Source organism: Drosophila takahashii, chromosome 2R (assembly GCF_030179915.1).
Source record: "Drosophila takahashii strain IR98-3 E-12201 chromosome 2R, DtakHiC1v2, whole genome shotgun sequence".
NCBI classification, from domain to species: Eukaryota; Metazoa; Arthropoda; class Insecta; order Diptera; family Drosophilidae; genus Drosophila; species Drosophila takahashii.
In genome coordinates this window covers 32,604,936-32,627,007 of record NC_091679.1, presented here as the reverse complement: position 1 = coordinate 32,627,007, position 22,072 = coordinate 32,604,936, and the positions used below count along the sequence as shown (strand labels likewise).

Here is a 22,072-nt window from a genome sequence, read left to right as displayed (position 1 = left end):
GTAAATGAGGTAGATGTATTGTACGGTATTGTGGGTGGGAGGATGAGTCTCGAGATCTCGGATCCCACATCTCGTGTGCCTCCGTTGAGTCATCCGAGAGATCGGTTCATTGCCGTTTCACCCAAAGAGCATTTGATTATCCTGATGATCCACAGCTGCCGGGCTTACGTAGGCGGTTCACTGTGCCCCGATTTTACTCGGAACCCGGCCCATTGAGATCTTCACATCGATCTCTCAATGTGTGACAATTACTTTTTTAATTGGCCCAGTTCGAATGGACCGATTTGATCTTAATATTTTATATGCCTCATATATTCACGTGGGAGTGTAATGAGTTTTTATCAATGCGAACATAAACAATTTCGCAGCCCCACTGCCATTGAACTTGGTGTGAATGAAACGATTTTTTCTAACACTTTTGAAAAATGGGTTTTGTTTGCTTTGTCTTGGATTTGAAGTGGGGAAGTGACTCGAATGGAATTTCAGATTAGATTGCCGAAGTTGGTTAATCATTATAAAGAGATTATGGTATAGAATTTTCAGATTAAGCCTTCAAAGTACATTAGGTCATTGAAATGGTCTGGGAAATGTTGTTGCAACACTAAAGAAACGTATTCTTAAAAATAATCTTTTGAAATCTTACGATTATTGAGTGTATTCTAATAGTTCTATCTTTTTGCTTTCCTACCATAACATATAGAGTAGACATATAGAACCCTCAGCTAATGAGTTTTTTAGTTCGACCTATCGCTGTTATATATCAACCGTTAGACACGGATCACGATTGTTGGAAGATGATTTGTTCTGTAGCCGATTTCCCGTACTAAGTGTCAGCGATGTCAATGCCCAAATGACACCTTCCTAATTAATTTTACATTCGTTTCGCCAATTAAACAATGTCAGATGTTTCAGAATGCTCGTAACATTTTCAATGCGAAGATGCCCGGCTAAAGATTAATTAAAGCGAGTCTTTACAACATTAATCAGGTGGAGGTTTCACTCAAAGAGTCATTCAACGTCGACTGAGATGGAAGTAATAGGTATGTTTAAGACTCACTCAAAAGCTGGCTCAATAGCGAAGCTCGAACTATGGAACGAAAAATGCAAGTGTTTTATGTTTTCGCTTTCGTTGGGGAGCTTTCAAGGCTTTTGGCTTATAGCCAGCAGATCTAGCAGTTCGGTTTTGGCCCCAAAGCTCCGCTCTCGGACCGCCGATAGTGCCATCCCGCTCTGACAGCCAACTTTGGATCGGTTTTGGACTCTGTGGAGCGTTCCAAGCGATCGTTAACTTTAGTGTGCGCCGACCTGTTTCCGTAGACGGCCACAAAAAACCGTCAAAGACATAGCCACCAACTTTTTTGGACTTCGATTTCGATTTCGAGAAACGGTCGCTAAAATAAGTTTTCAAAAAATTCCCAAAAGTGACTGTTAACTAGCTGAAAGAGGAATATCTGTATTCCAGCTCAGTGTCGATCGGCAAGATTGTGACGTCAGCGCAGCTCAAAAGTGCAATTATTCCCCCAACAAAACAAAGCTCAATTTGCAATCTCCCGCCCCGTTTTACCCCGTTTTCGTAATCGCATCGTGCAAAAAGAAAATCAAGAAATTATTAAAAAAGTGAATCTGGGAGTTGGCATCCCGCTCGCACTCCCAGCAACTCGTACCGCTGCAGTCGACGTCGACGTCGCTGTCGCCGCGCTCTTCATTGTTTATGTTTTTTTGTGTTCTTCCCCCCAGAAGGCGGGGAAGTAATAATAAAAGCAATGCGCTCGCAATGAAACGAAATTGAGTGAAAAATAAATTTCGTTTACAAAAAAATCAAGCGAAAATAAAGTAAAAAAATTACAAGCGAATGAGAAGAAAAAATTCACTGCCAAGCAAATTTCACGCCGTATTTAATCTTTGCTCACTGACCGCCTCCAGCTTAATCGCTGCTCGTCTTTCTTTCTGTTCCGTTCGCGATCGCGAGTGTTCTGTGCCCCGATTCTGGATATATAGCTCCGGCTTTAGTCCCAGTAACGGCCACCGATCTAATCCGACCACGATCCATCCCAATCCCATCTTTGATTCATCTCGATTCTCGATTCCACGGGCTGTGTGTTCTGGAGATATCCGCGTCGCGTTTTTTGATTCAGAACAGCACTCGGAACAGAAATCATTGAAGTTTCCCATCCTTAAACTTGAGAAATTCTCAATCACTTCGCATCGATAATGATAGTGCTCTGTGAACGCATATGAAAGTGCTGAAGAAAACTTAAAAATCACATAAAAATCCGTTTGGTTCGCATCTTTTGTTTGGCCAGTGAAGCAAACAGGAACAAACTTAGGTGAGTTCTCAGATAATATTTATAAAAACTTCTACAAAAATTAAAAAACGTGGTGATCGTTTCAAGTGATCAGATTGTTTAAATGACTGCAAAAATTATTTAGTTTTCGTCTTTTTGATCCCTTTTTGAAAGATATGTTTTATTATTATTACCTCATATAACAAAAAAGTTGTTGTGTTGGCTTTTACTAATTTGCAGACAAGTTTTGGGTCATAATTATTACTACATATGTGAGTTTGGTTTTGAACTTGCTAATTGCGGAATCAAGAAAAAAGGAAGTGAAGGAGAAATACGAAAGATATTTAAGAGGGAAAAATGCCGTAAATTGAGGGTCTGTTTTCCCTATAAAATTCCTGAACTGTAAACAAGATTTCTAGAGCAGGATCTTGAGTCTTGGTTGGGGGATATATACGTGTATACGATTGTGTACAAGACTTTTGTCTGGCTTTTAGTTCAGCCCACAAAATGGGCTTGTTTCCCAGTTTTAAGTTCAGTTGAGCTGGTTTTGTTTTATATTTTTGTTTCGCTGAAACAACTTTTCGTGCCGACTTGTTGTTGCTTTTTCGTGGGCTTATTATCTCATTGTTGTTGTGTGAGTTTTGGTTTTTGGTATGTTTTCAGTTGGCTTTTGCGAGCCTCGGATTTTGTAATATTGCTACAGTTATTATTGCCCGCCACGCTTTGCTCTCCGCACTGAATTTTAGTTATTTTTGCTGCAATTATTGCAGTTTTTTGATTTCAACAAAGAGAGTGAGAGGGCGAGAGTGAGAGAAGGCGAGAGCTTTGAGCTTTCGGATCGGCCTTTGTTCGATTATATATCCAATATCCCTCGATTTGCCACTTTCTATGCTATTGGTATTCTTTGGAAGTCTATGCAACAACAGCCCTTGTCTGGGTTTCCCATAAAGAGCCATTTATTTGTGCCATTCGATAGCGATCATTCATCAGATTTCGGAGTTCAGTTCGCTTTCAATTCATCTTTATAAACCGTATTTTATATCTTGGGATCTTTTTTTAGCTTTTTCATTGACATCGACGAAGACGAAACTCGAGTAACCTGTTTGTTTTTATTTTTTATTTGTGTTGTTTCAGTCTCCTAGCCACTCAATTTACTTAGTTGTTGTTGCTATTTCGGTTTGTTTAACATTCATGGAATAGTTTGTCAGGGTAGTCAATGTACTCTGGTTATTTGTTTTTTTATATAGGTACTCAAAAAATGTTTATGATACTAAACATTTTCATTTCATGTAATAATAGTTTTTGCTTAATTTCTTTGAATTTTTGTTAAGTCATGTGACCCCTAATTTAAGCTCAAACTCAGAATAATTTATTAATTAATTTTTTTGTGCACAAAAAGATTAGTGGCTTTCTACGTTTATTTATAAGCGTCTTTTAGCAACAATTTTAAATTAATAACATAATTCATCTTTGTAGCGCTTTATCTATTTATTCTCTACAAAAACCAAAATCCAAAAACATTCGCCAATAAAATTCAAAATCTAACGATTGCGTTACAAAAGGCAATAATCGAAAAAAAAGGCAAATACAATGGAAATAAAGTTAAAAACCCATGGAAAGCATCGCACAAATCGAAGCAAAGTTGAAGTCAAACATTTTAGCCGACGTCTTCTTCAATTTCAATTACAATTTCACTTTCATTTTCATGCGGTTTACGGCTTTTCCGACTTCGACCGCAACGTTGGCTGCGACGCCGACGCAGCACGCAATCAGTGCAAGTGTTTGTTGTTGCTATTGTTAGTTGCATGTTGTAACAGCAGCTGAAAAGAAAAAATTGTAACAAGAGCAGCAATAATTGCAAGAGCAAAAGCCAGAAAATATAAAACAACAGGGGCAAATATTTAATTCCGAAATGCTTTTTCTCGGTTTTTAATAGTAGTTTATAATATTGCATGTTCTTTGGGAATATATTTTCCTTTTTCCTGCGCTTTTTCGCTTGTCATTGCTGCGAACTCATCTTTAAATTTAATTAGTCTCGCATATTACGTATACGCAGTGCTGTTGGGTTTTGCCTCTTCTTCTCCACTGTGGCTTGCATTTTTTCAATATTTGCGCATTTTATAATGGCATTTTAATTAATATCTTGTAGTTGGGGGGACAAGAAAGAAGTCTCTTCAAACTTGTTTTCGGTGATGTATCTGCTTTGATCCCCTCCTCCAGCACATTACGTATACGCACCATGGGTCTGGTCAGGCCTTCGTTGTCTGCAGAACTCTGTTGGATGGTCTTGGCCAACAATCTAATATACATAAATGAATAATATGCTTAGGAACAGATGCCTTAGCACGGCCCTGAAACCAGTTTAGAAGCCATGATCTTCGATGGATTATGTCAGCGAACCTAGAATTCAAATTGGGCTCATTCAAATATTTGTATTTGACATTTGCTCTTCTTTATATCTTTTTGTTCCCCATTAACTCCATTTGCACAGCTGTTTCTTCAGCTCAACGTAGATTGCCGAGCTTTCAGCGGCCGACAGACGACTCAAGGTGCAGGTTCCCAGAGCCAAGCCACATTCATTGTTTTATCATTATAAAACAATGGCCAAAAGATTCGCTCGCCCTTTTCCACACAAAAAAAAAAGAAGAAAAATACACACAAATGCAAAAAGTTCAGGTCACAGACATTTTACGTAATCTCCACCTCCACTTGATCGTTGTCTGCAACTTGCAGCGGAATTGTCGGTGGAATATCAAGAAAAATTTATTATCTCTTGTGCAAAACACAGTTCACAGTTGAACTTTGTTATGTCACATTTTGGCCGATTTATGTGTGATCCAGTTTTTTTAAGTTTCGTCTGCGAAATGGGCTCGCTGCGTCACTCATACGCCATGTGATTCCTGCGTTCTGTGAACCAATGTCACTGGTGGATAGCCAAGCGATAAGTGGGGGAAATGGGTTCATTATCAAGCCGAATGACCAGCTACTGACTCAGGTGCTGACACAGGTTCCGCTCGATGACTATCTTTGCACAGAAGCCACCGAAAAACAACCAGCTGTTTGTCCGACAGTCCGGAGAGAGGTGCTGGCCAACAGCTGTCAATGTCAATTTAAACTAAAGCGCTGACGCCCTCCAAAAAACATCGAGACAACGAGCTTACAACAGACTCGGGCTCAGAGGGTTGTGTCAGCGGATTCATTAAGAAAGCCAAAGCCAAAGGCAAGACTCGGGCAACACACAAAAAATTCCCATAAACCGAAACAGACGCTGACTTTATGGTAAAAGCAAAGGCTACAAAACCCACAAGTAAGAAAAAACGGGGGAAAAAAGTAAAATATATGTGGCCAAGCGGCATAATTATGCGGAAGCTGACAATGCAACTTGCTTTGCTGTCTCCTCGTTTCGGTTTTTGGCGGCTTTTGGCACAATTCCATTTCCATTTCCACACTTTTGGGCCAGCTTCTGTTTGAAATCGGTTGACATTTGATGATGCGTATCTTTTTATTTATCAATGTTTTTTCTTTAGCCCGTAATTATATAAAAATATGAACGGGAATTATGCAAGCCTGAATATAAATCACAAAACAGTTTTGCCATAGCCATAACCTTGAGCTGGCTCAGATTCAGATTTATGCATGCCCACATATGGCAAATGATTCGACCCTAATCGACCTTAATTATGCAAATGATAGACCGAATGGCGTTGCCATCTTGCCTCATAACTGTTTCTCCGATTTGGTCTGATTTGGTGTGTATTGTAAAATATGAATCGGAATATAAACAAGATTATTTGCGGTCACGTTTCGGTTTAATAATTCATAAGTTTTCAGTTTTATTTATGTGCATTGAAAATTTCCTGATAATTTGGCTTGCAGCCACTGCACATTGGTTTTTGGTCTCATTTGAAGCTTTTCAATGCTGTTAATTCGTTTTTGATGTCAGGTGAAAGTCTTACCTTGAAGGTTGCTAAATTGCACTTTCAGTTAACTAGCTGCTTTTCTTATAGATTTATGAGGGTTGTTAGACCTTAGCAGAAGTGCATGCCCTTTGGTCAAGTTGGAGTGGGATTTTATATTTTTTTAAGGCAGCTTTAAGGTGAAACTAATGTTCTTCTATGGCTACTCATTTAAGATAAATAAAATCAGTTTGCTTTCTGAGTCTTTTGATTGTTGGTTAATGCAATATGTAGTTTAAAAAAAACTTAAAAAAGTTAACAAACCTTGCTAACATTTTTGGCCACCAATCAATACTTCACAATTGTTCATTTCGAAAATGGCACTTTCTTTGGACTGACTTACAATTTGTAGCAATCCATGAGTAAATGTTTTGGGGCATTGCCCTTGGGCTGTGTTCCACCCATTTTTGGCAATTGCTTAGCCGAACATTTCATTACGATTGATGATGATTGATTCGCCGGCGAGACTTTCTTCGACTTTAAGTGGGCCACGGCAGATCTTGCAGCATGTTGCATGCAAATTGTGCAAAACCTTCGGGGATATAAAATGTCATGCAATTTGTCGTAAATGCCGCTGAGAAGTTGCAACATGAAATTGCAGCTGCCGCTGTAGCTGCTGTTGTTGCATTTGTTGCCGTTGGTCAGTTCTGTTTGTTTTCTTGGTTGGTTTGTCAAAAGGTTTGGCCATGTTGTTGCCTGGTCGCTGGATGCGATGGATGCTGTTCGCCTCTTGCCACGCATCGCTGCATCATTATTGACAATTAGCCGCCTTCGATGCCGGGCGGATGTGCAACTGCAACAGCAGCAACACAAGCAACAACAACAGCAATCAACAGGGCCGGACAAGATTGTTTTATAGCCTCGGGGCTATGCTTCTTGGCCTTATGCAATAATTAATTACTCAGCCAGCGGGCCAGAAAACTAGGTTTTTCTTTCTACAAAAATAATAGTAAATATTAATTGAAGCAAAAACAAGCGTTAAGCGCTGCCAGTTGCAACAACCGATGCTTACTGTACTTGTCTTACAAACATAATGCCCATTTGAGCATGACCAAGACAGGTTTGTGGGCAGGGAATAATGGTTATGTGGCGATGAGGTGGTAAAACTATTATTTTGGAAATAAATATTTTGCATGCTGCAATTGCGTAGAGATATTGGGAAAGCAAGGGGATATGGTGTAGGATTTTACTGTGTTAACAGAAGGTTAATGAATAATATTATATTAAAAAGTTAAAGTAAAAAGGTCGGGCGCCCACTTCCTTAAAGATTTCGAAAAATTATAAATTACATTTTGTTGTGTTTATTAGTAGTACTATCTATCGAAATTCAGAAAAATTTTTGAACTCGTACCATTCATTAAAAGGTAAATGTACAAATAATGAAATGCAAACAGTTGCTTAGCTGCATGTATATCTCCATCTCCCTCCCACTTTATTTATTTAACGGGTATCGATAGTCGTTTAAGTTAAATTTATTTTAAACCACCTCATTAACTTTTTTTTCCCTTAATTATTTCTTTACAGTTTAAGCATTTTTAAGGATAATATTATCACCCTAGGCGAGCGGTTCAGTAAGATGTCCTCAACATTGGTCCTTATCACAGCGCTCCTCTTGGCCAGCACAATATGCCAGGCACTGCCAGATGTAAGTACCCCTGAAAACCTCCAATGCCAGTGGTTTCGGATCACGTTCAATCGGACACCAAGAACTCATCAATCAATTCAATGCGATATAAATAACCTTTGGGCCCCTATCGTAGTACTTAAAGCCAGCTGTTAACGGTTTAAATAAAAAACCCAACCAGTCAGCGGTTTCATTGTCGTTCGCATTGTGCGTAATTAGCATTTCAAGAAATACAAAAACATTTTTTGTATATTAATTAAATTACAAAACAGAGCGCAGAGTCGAAGAGAGTCGACGTTAGAAATAAAACATTGGCATTGTGCTGGGGCCCGGGTTTCTGAGTGCAATTGTATGGGTCTATCTCATTGAAATACAGCACAGCTTTTGTTTGTTTTCTTGCGCTCGGTTTTGTTTTGAAGAAAAAGCTCGGCCAGCAAAATTATGGCCAAGGTCAGACGTAAAAAGTTCTTGTAATTATTCCAAGTGAATTTCAGTCTGTCTCCCCCCCTTTTTGTTTATTTATATTTTTTATGGCCAACACTTTTTGCTGTCGTTGGTTAATTGTAAGTCGGAAGGCGACTCTCTTTCTCTTTCATTGCCACTCTATTCCGTTGTTGCGGAGGTTATGGTTTAACTTTGACTGAGAAAATGTCATGATTAAAGCTAATCCAAGGTAGATTACATTTAATTTCAACTCCGCTTTGAAAAATACAAAAAATACAATAAAAATACAAAACAATTATTACCGATAATTTTTTTGTTTTCGAAAAAGCTAGTTAAATTATCTCAGACTTTTTAATAGATTAAAGAAGGCCCTGACTTTCCCAGTTGAAGTTCATATTTATTAAAGACCGAATCGACTGCAGATTCGTTTCGAGAATGGTGCGCCTGGAGACCAGAGATGGCCGGATAATTAGGGTGAACCTGGCTCTGCTTGAGCGATCCTTGGTAATCAGTGAAATGTGCCGTTTTGGCCAGGACTCCGAGGGCGAGGATTTCATTCTCCCGCTGCACGGCATTCACAGCGGTGTCCTGCTGAAGATCCTCCTGTGGGCTGAGTACCACAAGGGCCATGAGGAACCCGCCTGGGTGGCCAAAGATGGACCTCTTCCGGCCGAGGAGATCGAGCTCCAAACTTCCGACTGGGACAAGGAGTTCCTGCGGGTAGAGATCAAAAACGTTTACGATCTGATGGAGGGCTCCAATTATCTGGACATCCGTTGGCTGTACAAGCTGTGTGCCCAGAAACTAGTTTTCCACAGCAATCGGGAGCCGGTGGCCCAGTTCAGCAAATGTTCTAAGAAGATCCCATCTTCGATCGAGTGCCAGACCGTCTTTACTGAACAGCCCTTTGAAGAATACTAAATTCACCTTTGATTTATTTCAAATGAAAAATTTATTAATACCAGTTTGGTTATCATAACGATTCAGAAATCAATTCAGATTCACATTCAATATCTAGTCAGGGCTGTATTTATTATTTCGGAAATTTAATCAAACATGAAAATACAAGACACATCTGAATACATAATACAAATATCAAAATATCAGAGACAAAATGTATTATTACAAAGCAATAAATTTCAAAGTCAAACTATCAAATCTTTTTTTCGTTTCTGTAAGCTGCATCATTAAAAATATTTATAAAACTCAAATAATATATTTTATTTATTTATTTTTTAAATCTTTGGAAAATATATATCTTGCTACCACAAAAAAATTTAAAAAAAACTCAAAGAACGATTTTATTCAAAATTTCCTTAAATTATTTTGGTTACTTTAAAATTAGATCATGATTTTTTCGGGTTGATTTTGGAGCAAGTTCGTGTTGGCGAAGACATCGACCCCTTAGCCTTGCCTTAGTCGCATAAATGGCGCTGGCGTACAAAATGTGCCCCATAAACGACTTCGTCTCCGTTTTCCACTGCAATTAAAGTTGACACGCTACACCAACAGCAACAAGAACAACAACAACGTTAAGAAACACAGCAACAACTTTGACGAGGCCCTTCAAATCCCAGCCGAGCATGAAAAAAGTGATGTAAAAAACCAACTCGAGACATGCAAAACACCACGAGAATATCGATTCGGATTCGAATGAGTCAGCAGCGATGGCTGGTTTTGTTTTTACCTTTATATTTTTGGTTTTGTTTTTTATGTGCTGTCAGAAATGCAGAAAAAATATGAGATATCCAAATGTTTGCTGGCCTATCAATTGCCGGCCAAATAAATTAAGCCTTTAATTGTGAAATCAAGAATGGTCTGTGGCACGATTTGTTGTTGTTTCCATGGATCGTTGTCGAATTTTTTTGTTTGCTACTGATCTACTCTTTCGGCTGTTGGCTACGGATTTTCCTGTTCTTTGTCACGGCTTGGGTTTTGGTTTTATTTTATTTGTAATCATTTTGGAGCTTGTGTTCTCGGGTCACGTTCTCCCCGCTGTTTTTCTTTGTGTATTGGTGAGTGCGTGGGGCTATAGGAAAATCAGGGGAATGTCAATGAATGAGTAATTGCTGGTTGATAAAAAGATTATGCAAACGAAATAAATAAATTATGTATTGAAGAGGGAAAATAAGTATAGACTGGGTTGTCATTAAACAGTTTTAAGAATTTTTTATTTAAATTTTTCTGTAGTTCTATATTTTTATGGAAATTTATTTCGTTTTCTTGGCCATTTTTACTAATTTCCTCTTTTATGTAAATTATGAAATATCTTTAAACTTGATATTTTTGTCAATATTCTCTTTGCCATACTCACCGCTATTTGGGAACGAAAAAAAATCACCCCTATTCGCCATTCGCATTAGACACAACCCATGTCGAAGGTGTCGTAACACCCTGAACTTTTCACACTTTGTTAATAAACACAAAATTCCAAAAATGAGTAAAGTAAAAACCTGAAAATTTAACGCCGACAGAAGCGGTTGCTAATTTCCGCCGCCTGTCAGCCGTGGCGACAAGGTCAACACACCCAAATCCAAATCCGAATCCAAGGAAATGGAAGGAAAAGAGACGAACGCCGACGAGTTTGCAATTTGGTGAATATTTAACAATCCGCAACCCAAGCCCAGAAACCAAAAACCAAGCTTTGAAAATCTTAACTTTGGCAAGTGAATAATTTCTTTGTGTTTGACTGACTGCGCGAAAGGTCGAGTGACACTCTTTCGAGCGTCTGCCGCGCTGTTGACTTTGACCGGCTGGGAAAAGAGGGGAAAACAATTGCACAACAAACACTGTTGGCCATAAACAGTGTATTGGCCTCAACCAGAGCCAATTTGAAGCACACTTTTTGCGTTAATATGGCGGCTACACCTTTTACTTTGACTTGACTCTGATTGCACTTGGTCGCCACCGACATCGCCATCGCCACCATCGAAGTCGGATCGTCGTCATGCCGGTTATAGCGTAGTATTGTACACCGCACACCGGGCGTATGAGTAATCTCGCACAATTTCAGTAATTGCCCGCGCACCAGCAGCCCCAGTAAATATCAACCAGCAACCCAGCTAGCCAAATAGCCATACAAATTACGAGCAGCGCCAATTTCACAATATCCGTCATTGCACTCGGCGAAAACCGAAAATAAAATCAAACTTAAGCTTGGACAAATAGCTGGGTAAACAGCAACTTAATGGCAAACTGCCGACCAATCGAATCAAATGACAATTTTAGCCAGGGCTGGATTTGCTTCGGTGGATATCTAGATGTTCTAAAAAATCTATAATTTTCTAAGAGTCTTTAGAAATACGAAACTATCTACAGAGAATCATTAATGCATTATGATTTAATGATTCAATAAAATGACTAATAACCCAGAAGGAATAATGACTATTTTTGAACTAAAGTTCGTAATAAAAATAACACCATGGAAAATCATTGAACTTTTGATTGGCAATAAATAAAAATAATTATAAGTTTCTGAAATTAAATTTTTTTTTCAAATTAATAATAAAAACGATTAGTAGCTATTCTTCAATTCATTTAAAAATATTTTAAAATTACTTTTAAAATCAAACTCATAATTATTCTGCCAACTTTTAAGCCTGGCTGATTATCTACAATTAACTCCCCGCAATTGTGTTATTTTTGTTCAATTTTTCACTTCTTTCAACACCTTTAAGTTGTAATTTCCGATGCTTATCAATGATTTACATAATGTTTTAGTCTTTTTTGGTCTTTTAAGAGCTTTTCCGGCCAAAAAGCTATGAACCCTTGGCAACCCTGGTTCTCTAATCGCCGCTGGTGATCTTGTTCATTGGATGCCGCCTTTTTTGCATAATTCGTAATTGCCGATCGTAGTTTTTTTCTCGCTCATTTGTTTTTAATTGCGATTAATTGGCCACAAGGGCCGGAGAGTTAAGTGTTGATTGGTGTTTGGGTGTGGTCGCTAAGCCAGGAGATTTGCATACAGAGAGCGAGAGCAAGAATAATTATAATTTGCTGCAGGTGCAAAACTTTCCAAATGTGGCCGGCCAAGAGCCCTAAAGCCAGGGATTGCACTCAAATCAACTCGCTTAAGCTCGCCACAATTGCACTCGAGTGGCAAACTCAACGCCTCATCGAAAGAGTAGCCGCTTTGCGTCTGTTTTCCTTTCTCAAGCCTCAGTTTCACTTTCAATGGGGCGACGACGACGACGGCGATGGCAAAAGTTGCTCAATGCGACCCCAAACAGCTGGCTCCTGTTGAAAAAACACGTTTCAAATGAAAGTAAAAACTCTTTGGCATTGTGCCGAGCGTCTGAGCCGATCGTCTGTCTGGTTTTCCTTCTGGCGTTTGTTCACCTGCCGACTTTCCGCTTGGATTTCAATTATAAAAGAATTATTGAGCTCGACTTACGGTTATGCCCGGCAGTGTCATCATCATCATTCGGCACTTCTTTGCCTCGCTTAACTGTAAAAGTGAATCTTGTACTTTGGCCAAGACAACTGGCCAGCTTGTTTACCTTCGTCTTGGTCTGGTTTTTTTCTGTTTCTTGCTTCTTTTTTGGATGTTTTTTTTTTGTCCGGCGCTGTCGTCATTTGCTGTAATTCCATTTCTGACTCATTTTAGACCATTTTGGGTAAAATAAATTCAAGAAATTTGCCTAAATTGCAGACCACTGGCAGCAAGTTCGTTGCCTGAGTCTTTTGTTTTTGCGCCTGCATCTTAGACGTTGTTTAAGGAAATTCTACTCTAGCTTTGACCCTGTAACAGATCTTGTTGGTTGTTGCTGCTGCTGCTGATTGGATTGCAAGTGAGATGCAGACTTAGGAGATAAATAAAACGGAAATGCAGTGGAAGTGCCAACAAAAAAACGAAGAACTTCAGATTGATTGATGTAGAATGTCATTCAGATGTATGTTTAAACTTTAAAGCGGTTCGTGAATGAATTTAAGCTGTTTCATTTATAAAAATAAACTCAAGTTGGAATTTCCAATCCTATCTTTGAGGCTAGGCAGGCTGAATAGAAGAATACAACTATTTATAAGCTCTGACAATAGCACACAGATTAAAAGTCCATTAATAACAATATAAAATTAATTTGATTTTAATTGAAATTCGCAATTATGGCCAACACACAATATGTTTATAAAGAAAAAGTTTACACGCAACTCGGATAAGATTGCTATTCGATATTTGTTTCTGCTTCTTGTTCGATTCGTTTCGTTTCATTCGGAAATACTTAAATACATGTGTGTCTGCGTCTGCGCACAATAAATAAATCTATCAAACGCCGAATTGACCCTGACCCAGTTGGCGAAGATACTCAAAACCCAGCCGAGTTTGGATTTGGCTTTGGCTTTGGATCTGGCTTAGTCGTTAATCTCCAGGCAGCTCTTGAGGGGTCCAATGCAAACACGAACCGGGCAAACACTCGATTATTGCATTGAATTATTGATAATTTTTCAATTATCCACTATCCATCTGACAATTGTTACAATTTGTTGTCATTGCCCATGGGCAACTAACCTGAATTGCTTTGCTCTCTCCCCTTTTTCCAGTTGCACAAACGAATGTCGCCGGAGCAGCTGCAGTCAATCTTCCACGTAGACACCCACGACGCAGTGCCCAGCTATGAGCTCGTCCAGCTCTTGCACCATGAAAACCACAACTACGACCACCAACGGCGGCGGCGGAGCATTGGCGCGGGGCCAAAGGTCAACGCCGCCCTGCCGCCCCACCACGTGAAGAAGGATCTCAGCAAGAATGCCTACTACAGCGAGCTCAAGCACGAGGCCATGGCGTCGGGTGGCAACCACCTGTTCGGGCCGGAAGTGAGTGCCATAAAGTCGCACAACGTGTCCTTCAGCGCCTTCGGCCAGCACCTGAACCTCAGCCTGCGCGCAACCCAAGGACTCTTCAAGGGCGCGCCCCACCAGCTGCGCATGTGGACGGTGGGTAGCGAACCCAACGCTACCCACGGTCTTGACCTCCAGGAGATCGCCCACCAAGAGGTAAGTTTTGTTAATCCTTTAGTTTACTTAGAAATGATGATCCGTAAATTTAAAACGAACTAAAATGTAAGAATGTTTATAACTAGAACATGAAAAGAATAGTTAGGATCACTTTGATTAAAAAAATAAAAATTAAGAAACAAATTTTAAAAATTTTAAATTTAATTTAAAAGAATAAAAGACTTTAAAATGTAGAAGGCTTAATTCTTGCTTTATTCAATCGAATCAAAAAGACAAAATGCTAATAATAACCATAAATGCAATATTAAGCAATTATTTAAAGCAGCGCACCTATTTACAAAGCTTTTAGCAATCTTGTTTTAAAAATTGGTTCCAACTGCATCTTATACGTAATCTAAAACAACGTAACCCTCCTTCATGCCCATTTTAGTTAATATTACATATTCCATTTTAATGTTTGATTGGCCCTTGTATTTATGTCACATGTTTTCCTGCCCTAAATTGGTGTTTTGCCTTACACATTTTCCTTATAAGTCTATCTTTTACTGCACTTTCGTTGGTTACATCATGGCGGGTATCGCGAAAAAATTACTACTATGGTTTTTGTTGCGTTTTGCCTTTGTACGTTTTCTGATTTGTTGATTCGCCACACTTCCGCTTGAGGTAGGCAGATATTTTGTTTCAGCTTTTATCGCGGTTTTATATATTGTTTTGTTTTTATTTTCATTTTAAAATGCTTTGCAATGTCTTATTTTTCTGGCATTTAATTGTTACTGCCTTTGCTTGTAAGACCGCTTTTATTCGTATCTAATCAAAGTTAATTGGCCACGTGATAAAAAGATTTTCTTTTATTTATACCTGCACTTGTGTGCTCGCATTTGATTACATTTCTTTGTTATGCTCGATCATAAGAAAAATAATCACGAACACGTTGGAAAATCTGGCTTGAAGTCAAGGACGGACGGAAATCGGCTTAACAGATTGCCTCCAGTACGTAACAGGTTTAAAGGCTTAACCTTATTTATTTTCTATTTCTTACTTATCATAATGCTAAGCAATTTCGAAGTTCGTGTTTGGATTAGCTTAACAATACAGGTATTAATATTTACTCTTTCCACCCACAAGTTCCAATAAAATTCAGTTAGTTGAGTTGAGCCATGAACGTGACTTCTTTGTAATTACCGATAAGGTTCACTTTCTTTTGGCGTCGAACGCCTTTTCATGGCTTGTTTGTATGTATAATTTAATTTTCCCATTTACCCATTATTCACGTTGCTTTTTTTTGCGGTGGGCGTGTTGCTTTCCTACGAAGTACAATCAATTGATCGCACTTTAAATTACGAGTTTTATATTCGGCGGATATTAACGTTGGCGGGGGAGTGCGGTGGGCAAACACGGCATAATTTTGAATGCAAGACACAGCACTTCGGAAATGAAAGTGAAATGTCATGTCAGACGACAGCCGAAAAAGAAATGAACTCGGCGATGCGAACTCTTATGGCTTTGGACTTTGCCAACTGTGTTTTTGCCTTTTTTGTGATTTATGTGTGATAACTTTAGTTTTTAAGCCCGGCTCTACGAAATGCGGAAAGATTCGTTTGACTTTTCCTTCATTTCTTGGGGGATTTTGTCTTCACTTTTAATTAAAAATGGAATAAGCTGCTGCAGCATTTTTGGGCATTTTCTGCGCAAGATTGAGTAACCCACGCGAAGGCATTTTCCCCTTTGGATCTTGTGACTTGGCAATTATTTTCAGTTCAGTTTTAGTTTTTTTCGGATTTGGACTCATGCCACAAACAAATGGCCTCAAGATATAGACCACATAACTACAACAATTTCAATGTTTTCTATGTCGGATTTTTATTTATTTTTTTTTTTTGGTAATGGCGGCACTTTGTCAGAGACCTTCCAGCAGCAGTCAAAGGAAACGAAAAATGCCATGAAAAAACATTTATTCTAATTTCCGACATTCTGTATCTTTTTTGTGCTTTATTGTTTGGCAACCGCAAAAGTACCGAAAAATAATTTTCCATTGATAGCTGGACCGAAGAATTGACCCCGTTCGGTTTTTTGTTTAAACAAAAACCGTTGAGGCCGAGGGAAAATGTTGCGTTTTTTATTTTCTGATTGAAAGCTAAAAATTAATTTTAAAATAAATGAGTAAAGTGCAATCTCTTTTTGCTTTGCGGTGAAAATTTCTCTGTTTACCCACGATGAAGGTGGAAACCTTGTTTCGCGCTGTTTTTTCCACCCCGATACTCCGAGAGTTTTATAATAAATCCAAGGCATGCCAAGGAATTAAAAGGCAAACACAAGGCGTTGCTCGGCACTCCCACTGCCGCATTCAATCGATGAAGGCGATAGGCCCCACTCAAAGGTCAGTGCAGCCGCAAAATACCAGAAATAAGGCGAAATGAAAACAAAAGTCGCGCAGGTCTCTGAAAAAATGGAAACGGCCGAAAAGGGGAGCGCTAAGTCAAGTAAATGGGACTTTTGTACCAGATGTTGTGGCTAGAAAAAATGGGAAAATTTATTGAAATTTTTAATACAATATTTAATTTAATAGAAGAAGAGAAAAGGGTTGCGCCTAACCAAATATAAACACTTACAAGTGAAAAAAACATATTAGCTATCCTTTTCAATTTCAATTAAATTATAATAACAATTAGGTATAAAAATTCAAATGTTTTCGCCTAACTTCCCTATTGGTTTGGGTATCAAAAAAACAGAAGGCAACTGATCCGGGTTTACTTGAAGTACCCAAGGTAGTTTGATAGCAATCTCCAGACAGTGGACTGTGACCAATTGCTCGTGGATCATGACTGTGGTGAGAAGAACAATCCCCTTTGGCGGAGGCTTGGCCACCTGCCCGTTTGGGACTCGCTGGCTCGACAATTAACATAAAATGGGGCCGCAAAACGAAAGACTTAGGCAACGAACGCGCATTAGCGATTCCACCCCCCCAGTCGCTTTCAATATCTCCCACTAGCCGAAGTGCAGGAAAAACTGAAAGCAAACTAATTAAGTTTTCAAAATGCATTTTTGATGGGTGCTAACGCAAAGTGCATAATTAAAAAATATTGTGTGTGTGCAGTAATGAAACTGTAAAAGCATTTGCTGCATGCCACACATATATGCCACACTGCCGCTGCTGCACTCGTTTCACAAGACGCAAAATTGTATCTTGTCATTGCAAAACGATTCCAACTTGTTGTCGGCGGCGGTGGAGAAGCATGATTAATGAGCTGGCCGATTTGGCAGCTGAATGAATTCGAAATTAGCTCAGTGTGTCCCACTCTCTCTATCTATCTATGTTTTTTAAAGCGCGGGCGATGCAAGTTGCAATTCCGCAAAAATTCAGAAAAATAAAAAAGCCACGAGGGGTAGCAGGAAAACGTTGCGGCTTAGAAAGCAGTTCGGGCTGCATTTCGCTGGCTCTCCCGCTTTTTTTCTTTTCGCGGCTGCAATCGGTTGCATAATGCCGCAAAGTTGTTGCCACGGCCTGACAGTTTCTGTGGTTGTTGTTACGCTCATGTTGCAGTTATTGTTAACGCCGAGCGGCTTGTTGCTTTGTAGCCAGCCACAAGATAGTCGTCATTAGGGCCTAAAAACGAGGAACAAGCTGGCCTATCAAAGAATCAATCCCCTAACAACTCAATGGGTCGCATAATTGGCGGAATAATGGACAAATAATGGCCAGATCCAGCCTTGGCATTGTCTCGATGGCAAAGGCGAACTGCTAACAACAAATCCAGTTCGCCGCGACTCATATACAATGCATAATGGTGCGTAATAAACAAGCTAACTGCCAAAGCAAATCCGAAGTTATTATTATGCGCAGCTCGAAGGCGGCCAATGCGGCGTATGCGTAACGACGCCAAACAAATCAGCGGGCAAACAAACCAGCAAATGGAACGAACCAACACAAAGCGACGCCCACACGTCGTCTAATGCGTTAATTGTCGGTTAACTTGGCTAAATGGCTCGTGGATTTACGGTGCGTACAAAACTGAAAGATTGTGTGGGATTTACGCTCGTATTCCATTTAAAAAGTGCCACTTTCGTTTGCCCGGCAGTTCGAACAATGGCAAATTATCGTCTTTTCGCCAGGTTAAGGGCCTGAGACTAATGCCTTAACCTTTTTCTCGCTTCGGCATCAACGAAACTACCAAAAAAAAGCAACACCAATAGAGTTCAGAGGCTAATTTTCACTTTGCCAAGTTCGCCGCTCCGGGTCATTTGTGTCTTTCTTCTTTCAACTTTTCGGCTTAATTTGCATAACAAAATTGCCAAAGAAAGAGCCAAAGAAAATGGGCTAAAAAGTTTCAGCCAGGAAGTTGTTAAGTCTTGGGGCTTTTACTTTCGTTTTTGGATATTTAGGTGGCAAAGCGTTGAAGTAAGGCATTTGAGGGGCTTGTTTTTAAATGGAAAGGGTTTTCCACACTTTTTTTTTTGCGATCCTTAAGCAAAACTCTTTTTCCTCCTCTACACCCAAAAAAAAATTAATATGAAACAAAGATAGATTTTACGTTAGTGGTATCAATTTTGACTTGATATGCTCGAAATGTAATTTAAGTTGTCACATTATTTCTTCCTCTCTTTTTCGAAGTGAAAAAATCTCCGTGAGAGACAAATCGGTATTGCACGGAAAAAATAATATGCCAGAAATTTACCATGCGCATATCACTTTGACCGCGACGTATTTTTTTTGTGTGTACACAATTTTACAGATACTAAGGCAAAAACAGTCTCCTTTCTTCGACCTTTCTGTGGTCAAACCAAAACCATTCATCTTAAAACATTTTAGGCTGAGTAAGAAAACAAATATAGGCAAAAATCAAAGCAAAACCTTTGGGGCAACCGAGAAATTCGTGGCTTACGTAAGACCAAAGTTGCAGCCAAACAATAAAAAGACACAAAACATTCCGATCAGAGCCTAATCTCAGCAAAGAGATCTGCATAATGTCTTGTAGCCATTTGTAATTAAAAAATTTACGGCGACATAAATAAAAAATTTATATATATATCGAAGTGAAAAAGTCGAAGAAAAAAATGCGCGACAGCTAACAATTTACAATTTGCAAGTCAACTAATTAAAATTGCATTCGAGAGAGGGAATAAGAGAGAACAAAGTGAGTCGAAATGAGAACAGCAATTGTCAATGGGTCCATGTCCATGCAAAGTGGAGTCAAGAGCAAACAGAGCTGTGGAATAAGTGGCCAACTGACAGTTCATAAATACTATATGGCCAAAACACTTGGCCAGGCTCCAAGCGTTGACAACTCGAGTCTCTGAATCGGATTCAGATTCGGATTTGGACTTGGATTTGGATTCGGGCTCTCGGATTCATGGTAGCCGAAATACGTGTGGTGGCGTGGGGGTCGCCACTTGCCACTTGTTGCTTTGAACTTATTTTTCCACAAGGTCGCCGTGTCCGACTAGCGAATACAACAACAAAGCTACAACAACCAACTAGCGACAACGACAGCAACAACGAATTAAGCCATAAATGCCTGCTGCACATGAAAAATTTGAGTCTGCTGACTGTTGTTGCTTTTGCGTGTCCGCACGCTTGGCGGTCAGCTAACCAACTTAAAAAACCTAACTAAAACCCCGCCCCATTCTGGACAGCTCAGTAATTCGATCAGAGCGATAAATAATTGCTCGGTTATAATAAATTTTTGGGAGTTTTCACTAGGGAAAGGATGTTTAAGAACTTAAAAGATTTTATTATAATAAAGTTTAAAATATATGGAAAATATATAAATGGAATAATAATATTTAATATATGGAATATTTTAATAATATTTAATAACAATAATATTAGGATTATTCTTTCAGATTTAGTTAAATTATAATTAATATTAATATGCACATGACAATTATTATTAAACAAATATTTCGTAACCATTTATTTTAAAGGCAAGACTGTCATGAAACTTATTTTTATAGATCTCCTGAACTTGGTTCTTTTAATACCAATCAAATTATTTTAATAAGGCCACATGAAGCACACATATCTAGATTAACTTCTGGCCGACAGCTCTCATCAAGCCAAAGGCCAATGGATTTTGGCACTTGACTCAGTTTAATGCATACGACTACATATACGTACTGCCATTTATTGCTCCGATCAGGCGTACTGCGATTAGTAACTGTATATTTGGACGCGGGCAGTTATGATTTATGCTTGTAATTTGATAGAGTGCCGGCACGACAAGTTTTTTTTTTTTGAGCTTCGGACGCGGTCCAATGCCAAATGCTATGGCCGATGTCAAGTGTCAGATTACATTTATTTCGATATTTATTACAGAACTCAATCCAATTGAATGGAAGTGAATTGAATTGGATTGAATGGTCAGGTTACGCAGCGGCAATTAATTTAATTAGTTTGACCAAAGCGGGACCAAAGATAAGCCGTTGAAATTAAAACTTATGCTAATTCGAGACTAATATCCCCGGGGTATTTGGACAACGGCTGCCTTGAATTGCGAGCACAAGAAAAATCCGAAACGAATGTCTATGTCACAGGACTGAAAAACGGTTGGACACTGAAACTCAAAGACTGAGAAACTAAGAAACTAAATCGAAACTAGAGCAGTTGGCCAAATGTCAGAAGCTTAAGCTTTAAGCCGGGCCAGCAGCACTGTTTTCATGGTCAGTCTAAAGTCTGCCGCGGCACACACGGCGTATGAGTGACGTGCATGCTGAGGCGTCACTTTGGCCCACAACGGGCATAAATCAAAGCTCAGTTTACCGCTACAGCTTCGACTGCCCCACGCTCCTCAAGTTCCTCACTAAGTGCCCGAGTCCTCCTACCTCTGCCACCTTTTTCTGGCCAAACCGTAGTTGCATTTAATTAAATTTACCCGCTAACCACGCGTTTTGTCTTGGTCAACTCAGCTGCGGTGGCCACAAAATATACATTTGTTATACAAAACAACAAAAAGCAAAACGAAAATTGCTTTACATTTTTAGTTATGGCCAGCTGCGGTTTTGGACACTCGTATTTGTTTTACATCTCGTAGAATGTGCGGAATTTAGACCCGTAAAAATGTAAAATGGCTATTTAATTGCATTTTTAAACAAATTATATTTTATCACCGCGGAGCTGTCTTACATTTATTAAAGGCACTGCGAGCATAGATTATGATTAAAAGAAGTTATTAGTTTGGTTAAAAATTAGTTACGGGTATTTTGATATCTATTGCTCATTTTCAATTTATTTTTAATTATCAACATAAATCTCGTCGAATGCTTCTAGTTTAATAACTTTTTCGACAAATTCCCAGACTACGTCATTAATACTACTTTATTAGCTTATCGCTAAATTAGTAATAAGAAATATTTAGCTCTTAATTTTTATACCTCTATAATTAAACCTAATTATTATTGGATCACTTTGGGAATATAATTAGTTGGTTTATAATTCATAATAACATAATTTTTTTCGTCTTTTACAGCATCACAAAAACGAAGTGGGGGAAGTCTTTCAGGACGAGAAAAATATGGCTGCAATCTTGATGCGGCGCCACATGGAAACTGGTGACCTGATAATGGTAAGTGGTCCAAATCTGAGATCAATAGCCCCACCTCCACCCACCTTGCAAGGTCGCCGCGTTGTACTGCAATCAATGAACGTGCCCCAAGAATTTCAATTAGCACAGACCATTAATGCTTGTTCTTGGCGTTGTTCTGTTACCGTTTCTCATTCTGATTGTTTGAGTTCTTTTTCTATTGCTCGTTTTTTTGTTATGACAGACGGCCATTGTTATGGTCAGTTTTGGAGTTGGACATGCCGGCCATGTTAA

General features: G+C 39.0%; 2 protein-coding genes and 1 long non-coding RNA gene across 7 annotated transcripts in view; 2 read left to right on the top strand and 1 right to left on the bottom strand.

Annotated features, from left to right (window-relative positions):
• Positions 1 to 1,274: 1,274 nt before the first annotated feature.
• sona (sol narae) overlaps positions 1,275 to 22,072 on the top strand; it is a 46,825-nt gene continuing 26,027 nt past the window's right edge. For all 5 annotated transcript variants that reach the window (XM_070212492.1, XM_070212489.1, XM_017147536.3 and 2 more), the window contains exons 1-4: positions 1,275 to 2,327; positions 7,766 to 7,886; positions 13,848 to 14,300; positions 21,725 to 21,820. In XM_070212492.1, the coding sequence (XP_070068593.1) occupies positions 7,818 to 7,886; positions 13,848 to 14,300; positions 21,725 to 21,820 (618 nt within the window). In that variant the 5' untranslated portion in view covers positions 1,275 to 2,327; positions 7,766 to 7,817. The remainder of the gene's footprint in view (positions 2,328 to 7,765; positions 7,887 to 13,847; positions 14,301 to 21,724; positions 21,821 to 22,072) is intronic.
• On the top strand, positions 8,679 to 9,436 carry LOC108061405 (S-phase kinase-associated protein 1). Its single transcript, XM_017147543.3, has one exon. It carries the CDS (start codon positions 8,745 to 8,747, stop codon positions 9,228 to 9,230), a length of 486 nt encoding a protein of 161 aa, XP_017003032.2. The 5' UTR covers positions 8,679 to 8,744; the 3' UTR covers positions 9,231 to 9,436.
• On the bottom strand, positions 11,915 to 13,951 carry LOC138912282 (uncharacterized). Its single transcript, XR_011417804.1, has 3 exons — positions 13,816 to 13,951; positions 12,703 to 12,887; positions 11,915 to 12,647 (listed from the first exon to the last, which is right to left on the bottom strand). It is a non-coding gene; the product is annotated as an uncharacterized lncRNA (long non-coding RNA).

What these genes read in the sequence shown, in the direction of transcription:
- LOC108061405 (XM_017147543.3), top strand. Translation starts at nt 8,745, where the DNA reads ATGGTGCGCCTGGAGACCAGAGATGGCCGGATAATTAGGGTGAACCTG.